The 15,237-nt window shown below is 37.4% G+C and overlaps 1 protein-coding gene across 2 annotated transcripts in view; it reads left to right on the forward strand.

Moving 5' to 3' along the window:
* nova2 (NOVA alternative splicing regulator 2) overlaps nt 1-15,237 on the forward strand; it is a 52,865-nt gene continuing 37,628 nt past the window's right edge. Inside the window, exons 1-3 of one of the 2 annotated variants that reach the window (XM_082180534.1) lie at nt 1-726; nt 5,783-5,845; nt 10,507-10,650. In XM_082180534.1, the coding sequence (XP_082036660.1) occupies nt 570-726; nt 5,783-5,845; nt 10,507-10,650 (364 nt within the window). In that variant the 5' untranslated portion in view covers nt 1-569. The remainder of the gene's footprint in view (nt 727-5,782; nt 5,846-10,506; nt 10,651-15,237) is intronic. The other variant, XM_082180535.1, reaches the window with a different exon arrangement.

Consider the following 15,237-nt stretch of genomic DNA (forward strand, 5'->3'; position numbering starts at 1 on the left):
CGGCTTCGCATGACGTCACCCGCGGCTCCGCGCTCCAGCAGCAGAAACGCGCAAAGATGCTCTGAAAGCAAGACTGCAGCATCTCCGAGTCAGAGCCTACAAAAACATCGCATCTCCTTCAAGCGCTCGTCCAGCGCTTCAACACCGTCCAGCTCTATCTGCAGGGGTTTGCCCACCTGCATGCGGGATCCGCTGTTTTTCCCTTTCGACTCTTGTACATTTGCTATTTATTATTCGCGCATCTTCCCAATTTTTAGCAGTGAATCTTTTGAGTTCTGCTGACCACTGAGCCTGAGGTCTCATATTGTTTTCAGCTGGAGAGCGCCATCGCAGAGCCACGAGTGAGGACGTTTCCCACATCACTTGTTATTAATAATAATCAGTAGCCTACAGCCTAAGCAAAATCGAGCCACTGGATATCGATGCGTCTTTCATTCTGTATCTAGGCTGCTACGGAGGATCGACGCACCCCAAACATTCATATCATCGTGGTTTCACATTCAGAAACAACATATCTGCGTATCGCGTGTAGGGGAAACGAGAGCGAGCCTAAAGCTTCTTTATAAAAAATGATGGCCGGTGGGGCAGTGCAGCAAAACGGGATTTTTTCCAATCCGCATCATCACAATCAACCGCCGCACATGGAGTCTGATCCCCCCGATTCCCGCAAAAGACCTCTGGAGACCCCGACGGAGGCCAGCAGCACCAAACGCACAAACACAGGAGGTAAGAGCCAACTGCTGTCTACATAGGCAACTCACTTGGCAATGAATTAGCGACTCTTCCCAAAGACAAGTGCTTTGATGTAAGTCCCAATGGCAAAGATGAAAGCAAAATCGTTCATGGCATATTCATTCATTTTTCGATTTCCACGGAGCATCTCACCATCTAACGTTGGTCATGCTTCACCAGACACGTGCATCTGAGATTTTAAATTCATATTTACAGTTCGCGTCCATTTTAAGTGACCCTGAATTGGTGGTTGCGTCTACTTACGCACTTACGACAGTCGTTTACCAAACACATCCTCAAGTATTCCTAAATGAAAGGCTTATGTATTGGAATAAACGGGTTGTGTATTTCTAAATATAGGCTAATATCATGAGCACGTACCCAAACATTAGAAAACATGGCTCGTTTACGCATCCTTTTTTATCACCACAGATGACCTTGCTCTGGTGCCTTGAAACTATGTATTCTTTTATTTAAAAAATTAGCCCTGAAAACTCAAATTATGCATGATAAACGATAATATAATATTTGGATGAGAAATACAAATATAGTGATAATAATACCAATTGTATTTATGAATTTTATTACCAGTTGCAATATTTAATATAAAATGTTTCTTAAAATTTGGTACACATTTGCATGCTTCACCTGCATCACTGATATTCGAAATTTCAGACTGTATTCAGTGCTTGAATGTGCACTCGATCCTTCAATATTTTACTGTAGTCTATTGTTTATAGCCTACTGGACCCATGCTTGCTTGTTTATTATGCATTCCGGCAGATGCCATAAGAAGTCTTGTGTGCACTACACATGTCTGCTAAACTGTTATGCAGACTAGTCATCGAATGAATCAGTTAAAAACAAAATAAGCTTGTATTTCTTAACTCTTGACTGTTTTCGACCGATTGGTAGATCTTAGTTTGTTAGCAGATAAAAAGTGTAAAACATTGTTTTTCTGATCTGTGATGATTAAATCCCCATCAAGCAGGAAATCTTATAAATCTTATTTAGGTCTTTTTGAACTCTGTGACATTTAAGGCAGAGCATTTTGATATTAGCAATATTAACAATATCTCAACTGATTGGCTGAGGTCAATATTTGTTGTTTTTTTAAGTGCAAGAATCTCTTATTTCACTTGCTAAAGGGTTTATAAAAAAAAGAAACAAGTATTTGTAGTTAGAGTTATAGGGTTAATAATGGCGCATAGATGAAGTGATTGGCGGATGTTTACATGTGAAAGAATCGATGCTGAAAGCGTAATGAATTGTCAGTCAGAAGAAGCATGCTGGACCCGTGGGAGGCATAACCTGCAGATCCATTTGCTCAAATGAAAAGACTTTGATGTTTAAGAGATCTAGGCTTCACTGGAATTTATTTACCAAGGCAGATTATTCTATGGGGTTCTCACAACTATGGAAGGAACATTTTAATATTGTCATTTCCAGGCCTGCAAATGACAATTTTTTTTTATAAAATCTTGAAATGTCATGGAAGGATAATGGAAATTTCTACAGGTAATAATATACAATTTTGTGTTGTTATGCTTAGCTATCAAAGATGGCCTGTTAGAAATTGCTCTTTGTCCATGCAATCTCTATAAAATGATTTTTTAAAAACCTTAGCCAGTTACGTAGTATAAAAGCTATTGAAATGTAATAACCAAAAGCTGTAGAATCCCTGATTCTATACAAATACTCAATTCATTTATTTCAATTTATTCAAAATAATATATTTATATTATAGGATGTATAGGATGTATTAATATTACAAAACAGTTAACTTAATTTAGTATTGTAATATGACATTGTTGCTCTATGTTTAAGCATGCATATTTATATGAATTAATCCATATTTTTTAACTTACAGGAAAATTATCAAATACAAAAGGTGAAATAATTTTTTATTATTAATTTAGTGTTTTGTATCTCTAAGAGTTGGTAAGACATGTTGATAAATATGTGGAAGGGAATTTATATTTATATTAAAAGAGTCAAATTAGTTATGTCATGTAAAAGAGATAAATATGGCACGTATTAACATACGTTTAGAGTCGACATTTACCCGTAGTTTCCGCTTTGTGGTTCATATTTAAACACAAGCAGATCTTTGGCCAAGTTAGTGTGAATCTGAACCATTTATGTAGTTTTTTTTTTTTTTTGGACTATATTTGAGCATAGCATACTGCATGGATCCAGCTTAGCATACTGAAAACGGGAAAAGCAACTGACAACAACAGTCCTACAACAATAATAGGTCTAATTTGTTTTCTCTCTTTAAACATTTACTCTTTGATTTACTTTTCATACATGTAGGATTAGTTTAATATTTTGTATGACTTGCATATTGTTTGAACTTTTTTTAGCGGATTAAATCATGATGTGGCAGAAGACGAAGGATTGTATCTTAAAGGCTGCCTGGAAAGAAAGTTATAGACATTAAGATGAAAGTCAGTTGGCTTAAAAACAATAATCATTTTCCTGCCAATTGATCGTTAAGGCTTCGACTTCAAGTTAACCAAAGAGCCTCTCTCTGCGTTCCCGAGCTGTCTCATAAGATGTAATGTTTTAATTTAGTAAATGGATGAATTGGCACAGGACAGTGCTTCCATTTACAAAAGGTTGTTTTAGGGGATATATGTCCTAGCTGGATGGCGTGAGGGGACTGTGACCCTCTGAGGCCGCAAGAAAACGTGGAAGTGTGTGTGTGTGTGTGTACAATCCTGTGTTGTTTTTACTATATAAAGACATTTTCGGATGCTGCTCGGCACCAGTGAGTAGCTTCTTTTTTAGATTCTCTCGCTTGTGCATTTCTACCCGCAGGATGAGAAAATAGACGCAGGATCCGTCTTCGAAGGGGTCGTTACGTAAACATGATTTGCCAGCTGTGTTTGAAGATTCAGGCATTTATACGGGGGACCAATAACCGATTCTTCGCTGTCGCCCACCTTGTTCTCTCACATCCTACAATGCAATACTCCCACCAGTTTTCAGATTAAGTGCACAGTTTTTTCTACAGCAGTTTTTTGATTGGCTCAGCAGAAAATACATTTAGTTGTGCTCCCCCATCATTTGTTTGTTTCGCCTCTAATCATGATTATGGGTCGAGGCAATCGTTTCTTCCTCCTTCCCGGGTCCATCTCTCCCATCTTCCATCAATAGCGGCAAGTCATTGATTATCCATGCAACCCTCAGCCTATTGATCACCGTACGATCACTTCAAAATGAAGGGGGCGCTGCTTCAGTTTTTTCTTTAATGCACTGCGTCAAAGAAAAAAAAAATCTCATGCAGGATGGCGAGGATTTGGGAGGGCGTTGTGAAAGGCAGCCCCACATTGGACGATTTGCTCGCCTCTCTCGGCTTGTCTGCCGTGGAATGGAGGAAGGGACCTGAGATGAATATGGATGAGATGAATGAAAGAAGCAATGCGAAAGCTTTTCTTCGAGCCTTCGCGCTTGTTAGAACAAAGCATGCTGCTTTCTCTCACGTGCAGCAGAAAGCGAGGAGTATGTTTGCAATGTTTATATCGGAAGGCATTTTGGTCAGGCAGTTGCTTGGACAGCCATGCAGGGAAAGTGGTCCTTTCATCACTCCACTAAAATTAGATGTTTGTTATGCTTAAGCAAAAATGGTGTCTGACCCAATGATGAATTTGAAATCTAATGCAGTATAAATCTATTTGTCAAAGACTAAAAATCAAAAGCAAATGAAAACAAAAAAACAAAATATTCATTGCTTTGTGTCTGTTTTTGAAAGGCCCCCAACATAAGCTCTCAGGAACCTTCAATCGTCTAGGTGACGACGTTGCTTTTTCTGAACCACAGGTCTCTTGGGAGTTTCTTGCAACCAATTTGTGTTTACACCCACTGGTTTATTATAAATAATACCCATTTGGGCTTTTTTATTAATTATTCTGACTTCTCAGTGAGTATAATCATAGATACATGCAAGACGAGGACTTAAGATATGAAGTAAGTTTGAGGAAAGAAAAACAGCATACCAACTTGTTCTTGTTTTGTTCCCGGTGTAGCACAATAGGAGGGACTCATTTCCCTCAAAGGCACTGCTACGGATATGCGTGGAGTGTAATCCACTGATTTTTCTCAGCCAGGGCTTTTGTGATGACAAGTGACAGGAAATATGCTTGATCCAACTCAAACTTGGGCTGTAGATGCTCCATGTTTTAGAAGAGAATAAACGGAGAATGCCTTTTATTCTGATGCACTGATTATGGTTGATATAGGCTTGTTTAAAGGAATATTCCTAGTTCAAGTTAAACTCAATTGACAGCATTTGTGGCAATATTTTCTATTGACTGGTTCCTAATTTTCTTTAAAAAAAAAGAAAAGAAACAAAAATCAGTGAGGCACTTAAAATGAAAGTGAAGTAAATGTAAAAGCAGAAACATGCTTAACAAGCTTAATATAAAAGCACTTACATGAGTTCTTGTTTCTCTTCATTTTTACTTTTATTTGAGGGCTTTAGACATTTCATGGCAACTAAATTGAAAAATTGGAAATAACTGTATACATAAAAGTTTAGTTAGGTTTTTTTCCCACACTAAAATTATGTTAGTATGCATATTGTTTACTTGTGGCTATACTAAAACAGTGATTATATCAATGTTTACAGATTGGCCCTCTTTACTAATTTGTTTCTTTAAAAGAAAATTAGGAATACATTAATCCATACATTTTTGTGGTAATCAACATTATGCCACAAGTGCTGTTGTTAATTGAGTTTAACTTGTATTGAACCTGGAATCATCTTTGAATTTACAGTGCCATTCAACGTAGAACAATTCAATGCCATTGAACATTGTTATCAGGTCATAATAGTGAAAATAATTGGAAACCAAGAAGTCATTATTTTAAAGTTCATGATTACAGCATCTTGTATCTTTATCCATGACGTAAACATTCACAATCACAATTAGAGCAGGAGGTTTGAAGGTAGACTCTTGTCATTGACTCTGTCATGTTTCACTTTGTTTTGTTTTTCTATCTGACATTTCCACAAAGATTAATTTTCTCATTCACATTCTTTTAGAGAGATGCAACCAACCGGCCATCCATGATCCTCCATTTTCATCAGATTTTGTCGGATTTCACGGTAATGTTTAATTTTCTGCCCAAATTACGTACAGATCTTGTTATCTGCAAACCAGAGTCTACCTTTAACTCTATAATGTTACTTTCTTTATTTTTTTTCACTGCATAACTGCCACAATGGTTTGTAATATTTTGCTGCTCATAATTAAAGTAAAATATGTAACCTTTAAAACAGCCTAATATTGTTATGAAAATGTGATGCTTGAAATAATATCTTGTGTCTAATGTGTTACATTAATTAGAGTAGATAATGTCAATTATAGCCGGTCTGGATGCATCCGTGATCCAATTTATGACAGACTTTTGTTAGATGCTTTTTGAAGAGAGAATACTTATGTATGCATGATACACATTATTTATGAACCCCACGCCATATTAATCAAGGTTAAATTTAGACTCATCCAAATCAAAAGGAGGACAGTCTTAGCTCTGTGAGAAATCTGGGTCATTGCAGAAAAGCATGTATCTGTAGTGTTCTGTAGACACAGTTTGATCCGCCTATTCATAATGTGTGAAAACAACAGCAATTTTTAGTACGCGAGTGAAAAATCTAGACTTGTCATTTAGAGCTGTTCATGAGCCTAGTTCTGAGTACATTTATTTATGTCGCAGTAAACCTCCATTATTCCCTTGTTGTTTATGTAACTCATAATCTGGTGGCATCCAGCTCTAGTGTGGCTAAATATGAGACTATACTTCTTTAGTTAGAGATCCGCTTCATTACACATCCAGATCCATTGGCATGTGATTCTAACGAGATTATCTCAAGAAGACTTAAACATGGTTAAAATCATCCCATTGTCTACTTTTAAAGGGATGGTTCACCCATAAATAAAAGAAAATTCTGGCATCATTTACTCAGCCTCATGTCATTCCAGTCCTGTATGACATATTTTCTTCAGTGGAACACAAAATGTGATTTTAGATATAATAAAAGTAAATGAGAACTGTGATTGTCAAGTTCCAAAATGACAAAAAAGCACCATGAAAGTATCATAAAAGTGGTCTTCAGTCTTCTGAAGTCATAAAAGCTTTGAATGAGAAACAGACATTAAGTCATTATTCATTGAAAATGGAATTTGCTTGTTTAAATTATGTCAGAATCATTAAGAATCATTCTGTCAGATTCAGATCTTTTCAATTATCAGCAGATCAAGTTCACAAAACCAATCTGAGTGATTCTTTCACGAATCAGATTCGAATTCAGTTCTTTAGTTCAATTCACTGAATCAGTGATGCAGCCTCGTCAGTTACCAGCTCAGTGGAGGCGTCAACTGTCAGTGAATTCCGAATTCAATTTCAGTCGGTTCGCCACACGAACCTGCGCACAAATCATATGGACTACTTTTATAGTGCATTGTTTTTCAAGCTCGAAATATCTCCGGTCCCCATTCATTGTAATTTACATGGAAAAGAGAGATCAGTACATTGTTCAAACTTACTCCATTGTGTTCCATGGAATAAAAAAAGTTAAAATCAGTTACGGGATCCCGCTAGCCTGGTTAAAACCAGACCCTTCTCAGTTGAAACTGATTGTAGGGTCTGGCGAAGCTATGTAGACAAATCATTTCCAAAGGGGCGTCACCAACCGACGTAGCTCAAATTCCTCTGGGCGCAATTGGATAGTCATAAAATCAATCAGATCGATGAAGGAGATGACGTATGCTTCGAGTGTTGTTCTTTGCTCCGGTTTTAACGAAAACGGTAAGTTTAAATCGCTCAAAACAGACGCGATAACTGATTCGTTTATATACTGTCTATGATTCGAACGAGTGATGTTCCACGGCGGCATCCATCTTTGTTATGAAATCTCCTTCAGCGTCGCTGCGCTGTCGTCATCATGTAAATCCCTCCCCAAACGTTTCTGATTGGTGCCGCGATTTCGGCGGCACAGAAATGAGTTTGAATGGGCTCTTCTCCAGACTATCCTTGAGAGAGAATTAAAATTCGCCGGAAGTAGTCTGGGTTTTCCCAGGCTAGGAAGCACATGACATACGAGTAAAAAAAAAAGTAATTAATAAATCGTGGGAATGAATTCTTAATTCGTGGCCATGATATACATCTATATATTTGTCCACATTTCATGTGCAGGGCTCCGTAATAATTTTGTAATAATTTTTATTTTTGCCTGAACTATCTCTTTAACCTTAAAACAAATCTGCTGTATTAATACTAACCCTCTCTATGATTTCCAGCTCAAAACAATCTGATCTGTGACGTCCATCTTGTTAACAGAACACTAACACTTCTCTTAAAGGAGAACTTGGTAACTTTTTTAACTTAATAAAACTGTCTAGAAATCATTTGGATGGTTAAACAACCTGTTCTGGTGATATTGGTGACTTTCCCCGCTCCCCCCAGCGTTCCCAGGCGGAAAACCAACCTTGCAACTTGCGCACTGCCGTCCCGGCAAAGTGAAATTGGAAGTCTCGTGAGAAGCGAGAACTAGAACGAGAACGAGCGCGAAACACAAATTGCTTTACGGCAATTCGACATAAACACACACGCATGTATGATGTATTACCAGATTACTCACCTCGGTAGACATAGCTCCACGCGATACAGTTGGCTTGCTCCGATCAAAACAAACGCACATGAGCAGCGGTAGAGAGGGGGAGGAGGCCGCCGCAAGTGAGTTTTTTACGACTGTGTTGTGAAATATACGCCCCCCCACAGCTGTAGGGGGAGCTCGTGGGGAAAACATGCGACAACAAAAGGGAAAATCAGCGAAGAAGTGACTAGAGTTCGCTAGAGTTACAGAGTTCTCCTTTAATTTGGCTCACACGTAACTACAGACATGTGTCATTACTTTGTCAGTGATGCGGTTAAGTCGGGCCTTCGACCAAAACATGCCACGCATCCCCGCCGTCGTTGCTGTTGTTAGCTTGTTTGCTTGTCCAGCTGCACTCTGAGATTAATACTCCATAGTCTATATCATTTTTACCCAATCATCAGTATTAGGCTGCAACTGCATGTAGTTTAGCCTAGCCATCAGCCTAGCTTGACAAGATAAACTGCTTCTCCAGAATAACAATCTAATCTAAAGCGGCCGTCTTCTGGGAGCCGACACAGATTAATTGTGGTGGAATATTAAGCGCGTACCCAAGTGGCCCAGGCAGAGGGATACAATGTCATGTTAAAGTCACGGTGTAGGGACCATGTACTGTGCTTCTGCTGACCTGGATATGCTGCAGCCAGGTAGAGCCCAACAATAGATGAAGCACTTTACTGCCCCACCGCTGCTCCACTTTCAAGAAAACCTTTGCTGACCTTCCTCTAGAGAGGGAAGGGAAATCAGGATGTCTTGTGCTATATTTTATGTGCCATGCTCTTCACTTGCTATAAATGGCTACTTCTACACATTACAATGTCTACGTTGAAATGGAGTCTACTAATACGTCTTTTGAAATTCACCCTCTCTTGCATTTATTTTGATTGACGTTTAACTAAATGTACCCTCATCCCTTTCCTACTTGCATAACTTATAATTTTCTTGTACCTGCACTGGAGTTTTTGTTCTGCTTTTGACTGGTAGCAGCCCTGCTTAACTTAAGCATTAATACTTGTGGTTCAGCTTTAATTACAACTCGTTAAGTCCACTGATCTTATTATAGTAGTCTTGTAGTTCTTTGCTGGTCTAGTATTTCAGCTTGACTTTTATTTATAGCTACCTCGTCTGATTGCCACTTAGGCAATATGTGCTTTTTCTCATAAGTCAGGCATTAAAGTGTCTAGCAAAAATGTGAATTGCTCTGTGCAGCCATATTTTATAACCATGAGATCTTCACTTCAGTTTACCAACTTGGTAATAGTTGGATATTTCTGATCAGCATATGGTAAAACTTTATGTCATACTTTCTTTTTTTCAGATAACAATTCGATGCTTTAGGCCATAGGAAATAAAGCTATTAAAAATTCACTACCAGCTAAAATTTGGATGCACTTTCTCATTCTTTATTACTTTATTTTACATGTCAGAATAATAACAGTAAAGTCATTAAATCTATGATGTAGCACAAATGGAAGCATGTGAATTATGTAGAGGCCAAAAAACAAAATCAAAACGATCTTATTTTAGCTTCTTTAAAGTAGCCACCCTTTGCATAGATTACAGCTCTGCACACTCTGGGCATTCAACCAAATTCATGAGGTGCCACCTGGGATGCTTTTTAAACTGTATATATTATTAAAGAAGTTCCCATGTATCCTAGGCACTTGTTGACGGCCTTTCCCTTCGCTCTCCCTGCTAAAATTCATCCATTAAAAAAAGTCATTAAAATATTAGCTTGTAGACATAATTTATATTTGTCTACAAAACTGATTGCATGCTTTTTTTAAATCTCAAATTTAAAAGTAAATGTCAGATTACATAAAAAAGTTTAAATCCATTGCAAATATTTATTATTATTGTAAATGTCAGATTAATGTTTAAAAAAATGCTAAAATATATTGCAAATATTTATTATTATTATTATTAGTAGTAGTAGTAGTAGTAGTAGTAGGAGGTACTGTAAATGTTAGAATAATTATATATATTTTTTTAAATCTGTTGCAAATTGATATTTGTTTGTTTTGTATACTTGTTTGTTGTTTATTATTGTACATGCCAGATTTTGGTAAATCTATTGCGGAGTTAATTTTTTTCTCTTTCTCTTTTTCCAGAGGAAGGCGAATATTTCTTAAAGGTGCTGATTCCAAGCTACGCCGCAGGCTCCATCATTGGCAAGGGTGGTCAGACTATTGTCCAGCTACAGAAAGAGACAGGGGCCACCATCAAGCTGTCCAAATCCAAAGACTTCTACCCGGGTAAGTCTCCTAATTCCAGAAAGCCTTGAAGGGAAACCCTCATCAACCTCCTCTTGTTTACTGCTCTACTCTACCATCCAGTCATTAAACGGCACACATTTTAAAGCACCTGGATTGCTTTATATCTTAATTAATCTATGCTATCAGTCTATGCTAATACATTACCAAAGGTACCTCGTTCCCAAAGTCACTGCGACTCGTGCTTAATGAGAATCATATGGGACGCTGTCACCTTTGGGCTTGCGGCCACACCATATGGCCTTTATCGGAGCTCAGGTTGCACATAGTGCCAGATCAAGTGAGGACAATGAGCTGAGAGACTCAGAATGGAGTTCAGCGCTCAAATGAATGCCGATACAATGTCTGAATGCTCCTTTTCTAGCACTATTAATATTTAGAGAGAAGAAGAGAGATGTTTTGTGTCTGTGTGTGTTGGAATTCTTTCAGATGTTTTTAGGGATGGGGTGACAGAGGAAACGAGAAGTGGTGGGGGGCTTCTGGGCTCTTACTTAAAAGGGCTTTGTGCGATTTGCTCATCCTCCCATCGTTGGCATGTCCAACAGGGCACCTCTGTCCCTTTTCCCTTGGGATGTAGAGCACAGAGCGATGGCCAGCCATGGCAGATGCCAAATGCAAGACACCTCCTACCCACCCCCCCCTTTTCATTGGTTTTGGCAACCTTGAGTGCTCCAATGTCTAGAGCGGGGGGTTGTGATGGCTACTGAATTCAGCGAGAAGTTGCCGGTGCTTTGCTAGGTTGTTCGAGTGCTTAATGGGGGGTTCTTCCTCTCCAGTGAAGGGGGCATCTGTATGGAAATTAGCTTGAGCTTTTCCTTGGGTGCGAGTCAAAAGATCCACCTGCTGTGCTGCTCTCAGGGTGGGGAAGGAGGGAACTCTTTCCCTTTTCAGGAGAGAAGTGTCCGGTATAACTAAATCACTAAACTGTTTTAGGAAGCACATCACATCTCTAAAGACATCATCTGTGATAGAAGCCGCACTGGCATTTAATTTTGGACAAAGCAGCGCTGGCCAGAGACATCCATTATTTCTGCAGAATGAATTTATTAGTTGTCTTCGCTCCAAGTATAACTCCTGCTGCATTTATTGGGAAACAGCCATATTTGACAACAACCTTGCATCTGTAAAGAACACTGTTCCATCTTAAAGACACCACAAGAGACTGCTAAATTAAATGTAGTTTCAAATGTTGTCGTTTTTATCAATTAGCAATGCATGCAAATGCAGAACATAAAACTGGATGTTACAGTTCCAGTTCACACAAAAATGAAAATTCTGTCATTATTTACACACCCTCATGTCTTTCCAAACCTCAATTACTTTCTTTCTTCTGCGGAATACACTGCAGAACTATTTTCAAAAATGTCTGTGTGTGTGTTGGGGTCTAATGTTGTTTTGGATCCCATTGACTTTCATTATATGATCAAAAATATATATTTTTGTGTTCCATTGAAGAAAGAAAATCATTCAGGTTTGGAACAACGTGATGGTGAACAAATCATGACAGAATTTTCATTTTGGGGTAAACTACAACCACATTTGATTTATGTAACCCTAAATGTATTATGTTGTCATTTTTATTAAATAGCATGCAAATTTATGCATAAACGGGATGTCAGACTTTAAGTATCCACCATTACTTAAAAGGATAGTTCACACAACAATGAAAATACAGTCATTTACTTACCCTTATATTCATCCAAACCTGTATGACTTTCTGTTTTCTGTGGAACATTAAAAGATTATTTTATTAAAATGTGTCCATACAAAGAACATCAATGGGTCCAATGCTATTTTGGACCCCACTGACCTTCATTGTATGGACAAAAACAGTTAAAAACATTCCCCAAAATATGTTCTATTCTTATGTTCTTTTGTTATCCACACACAAAAAAAAATCAAACAGGTTACAGAAAAAACAGCACGAAGGTGAACAAATGATCACAGAATTTTCCTTTTTGGGTTAATTGCTCAAAAACAATACTTTGAATTTAAAGGCTTATGTTCCACAGTCATTTGCATGAAAGAAAACTGCTCTAAAAGTCACATTTTAATGCACGAGACTCGCTCGATTTTTCTCACAGCATTTTCAGATATGAGTCCAGAGAGTTGCATCATCCTTTTTTTTCTTTATGATTGGCCAGCGCTCTTCCTCTCAGGTTTCCTGACTGTGTGTACATTCTGACTTTTCCATGTCCAAGTCACTGATCCCCATCCAGCCTCTGTCCCTTTCAGCAGTATGTAGCACAATATTAAAGCTCGCTCCTAATCTAGCACCGTGATTGCAGTTTTCAGTGTTTAATACCCAGAGAGCCATGCTGCCCTCCCCCACACATTATCAACATTACTGATTTCTCTGCTGTGTAATCTGCTTAAGACCTAAGCTTTGTGGCCAAAAGATGAAAAGCCGCAATATTACAAATCTAGGGGTAGAAATTTGATTTCTGTGTGTGTTTATATTATTTGTTTTTGCTCCCTTTCTTCAGTCTCGATCACTCACATTTTTATTTACGATGACCTTAGTGTTGCTTAGTTTAATTCAAGTTGAGTTATCGTGTGAAAAAGAATTAAACTTTAGAATTATTTTATAAATAGTACTTAGTACGGAAATAATGTACTTTTAAAATAATTTACCCAAGTGAAAACTAAATGTAATAATTACAGACACTTGACTGCATGTTATTTGCAGTTAAATTAATGTCTTATACATTTAAATTTAAATGAAATGCAATTAATTCAAGAGTACATTTTGACACTTAATTATGACTTACTTAATTAGTATATCTTTATATATAAATTCATAATTATTTTTTGAAATAATTGTCTTTGCAATATGGTTAAAGTGTAGCCTACTGCCAAGCATTTATAGTCAACTAAAATATACTTTAATGTAGTCATGTATTTTTTGTAATAAACCAATTTTTTTATGATGTTGCTGTTTAGTACATTTAAAATATTTACTTTAAATGTAATATTGAATAACACACTACAATTCAAATTAAAATCATATACTTTACATGTGTCAGTCAACACAATCAGTGCACTTTAAAGTACAATAAAAGATTGTTAAAACAATGCACTTAAATCCTTTAATTTGACATCTTTATAAAGTATAATTAATATTATTTGCAAGGACGTACACTATTGGGCATTTATGTTTTTTGGATGGTGTTTCATGTAAATACCATGATATATATCAAAGTACCTTGTAATTATCATCACTGTGGATACCGCCACAGAATGTTTTCATAAGGGATTGCTGAGTTTATGATAGAGTTAGCCTTTATTGCTACTAAATTAGCAAATGTTAGCAAGTAATTATGTGACTTTTGTTTGTGTCTTGGATTCGGCCTGTGGAAGACGGATAAACTTAAAAGATCCACACTCGAGGAGTGTTACGTTTAGAAGGTGAAGTCGCTCACTATGCTAGTTGCTCACTATGCTACTTGAAATTGTCAACTCCTAAAATGTCAATAGGCCTATGTCTTAAAGCTTGCGCGTTCTAATTAATGATTCAACACATTTTAGTGCTTGTTAATCAGTCTGTCTGTAAACTCCATTAGTGCTATGTGCTAGCCTACATGCTAATTGTCTTCAGCATGTAAAAGAGCCATTGTCAGAGGCGGCGGGATAGTCGGCATCTGGGCTGTGGAGAAGAGACGAGGTACCCTTAATCCCCTGTGGCTTTGTTTTCTTTTTCAGGCACGTGACGTCATCTTCTGTGGCCGCTAGCCCTCAGTGCCAGCCAGTGCCTGAGACTCACACAGTCAAACCGTCTTGTACAAAAGAGCCTTGCTTTCCAGAGCCAGTTTGACCCGAGTCTCATCATAGACAGAGCGATATAGAGAGAAACACTTAGCGAGGGGGATGATGGGAGTGATGGCGCAGACAGTGATCTTGAAAATGATGAAGATGCTAGGACATCAAAGTACATTTGTGATATAATTAGCATGTTGCCCACTTAGCCTGCTGACGCTTCCAATTAGGTATGACTAGACCTTTTTCAGGGATCATCAGGAAGATCTTTAGAATGTTTCTTTCTTTCTTTCTTTCTTTCTTTCTTTCTTTCTTTCTTTCTTTCTTTCTTTCTTTCTTTCTTTCTTTCTTTCTTTCTTTCTTTCTTTCTTTCTTTCTTTCTTTCTTTCTTTCTTTCTTTCTTTCTTTCTTGTATTAAATTCCAACTTCATCATAACAAACATAATATTACAAATATATTTAAATACAAGACATACAACTAACTGCATTTAATGTATATTAAAATTCTAATACATTTCTATTGAATTTCACATAATAATTAAGTGTCCGAAAAGTAATTCTTTAAGGTATGTTATTTAAGTATTTATTTTTATTTTTTTAAAGCTAATGTGTAGATCTTTTTTTACAAAGGTATCTTCCTGGGTACCCCCTCTCTTTCATTTCTCTTTCCTCTTGGGTGTTGTACTTTTGCTTCTGTAATGTGTGGCTTTTCCGTCAGATGTAATAAAAAACCTCAGAGGGACTTGCCGTTAATAGAACACTGCAAATTTATTCCAGGGATCAATTTTTGCATCATGGGATTGGTGCCTTGTC

This window comes from Leuciscus leuciscus (genome assembly GCF_965113295.1).
Source record: "Leuciscus leuciscus genome assembly, chromosome: 9".
Classification (NCBI taxonomy): Eukaryota; Metazoa; Chordata; class Actinopteri; order Cypriniformes; family Leuciscidae; genus Leuciscus; species Leuciscus leuciscus.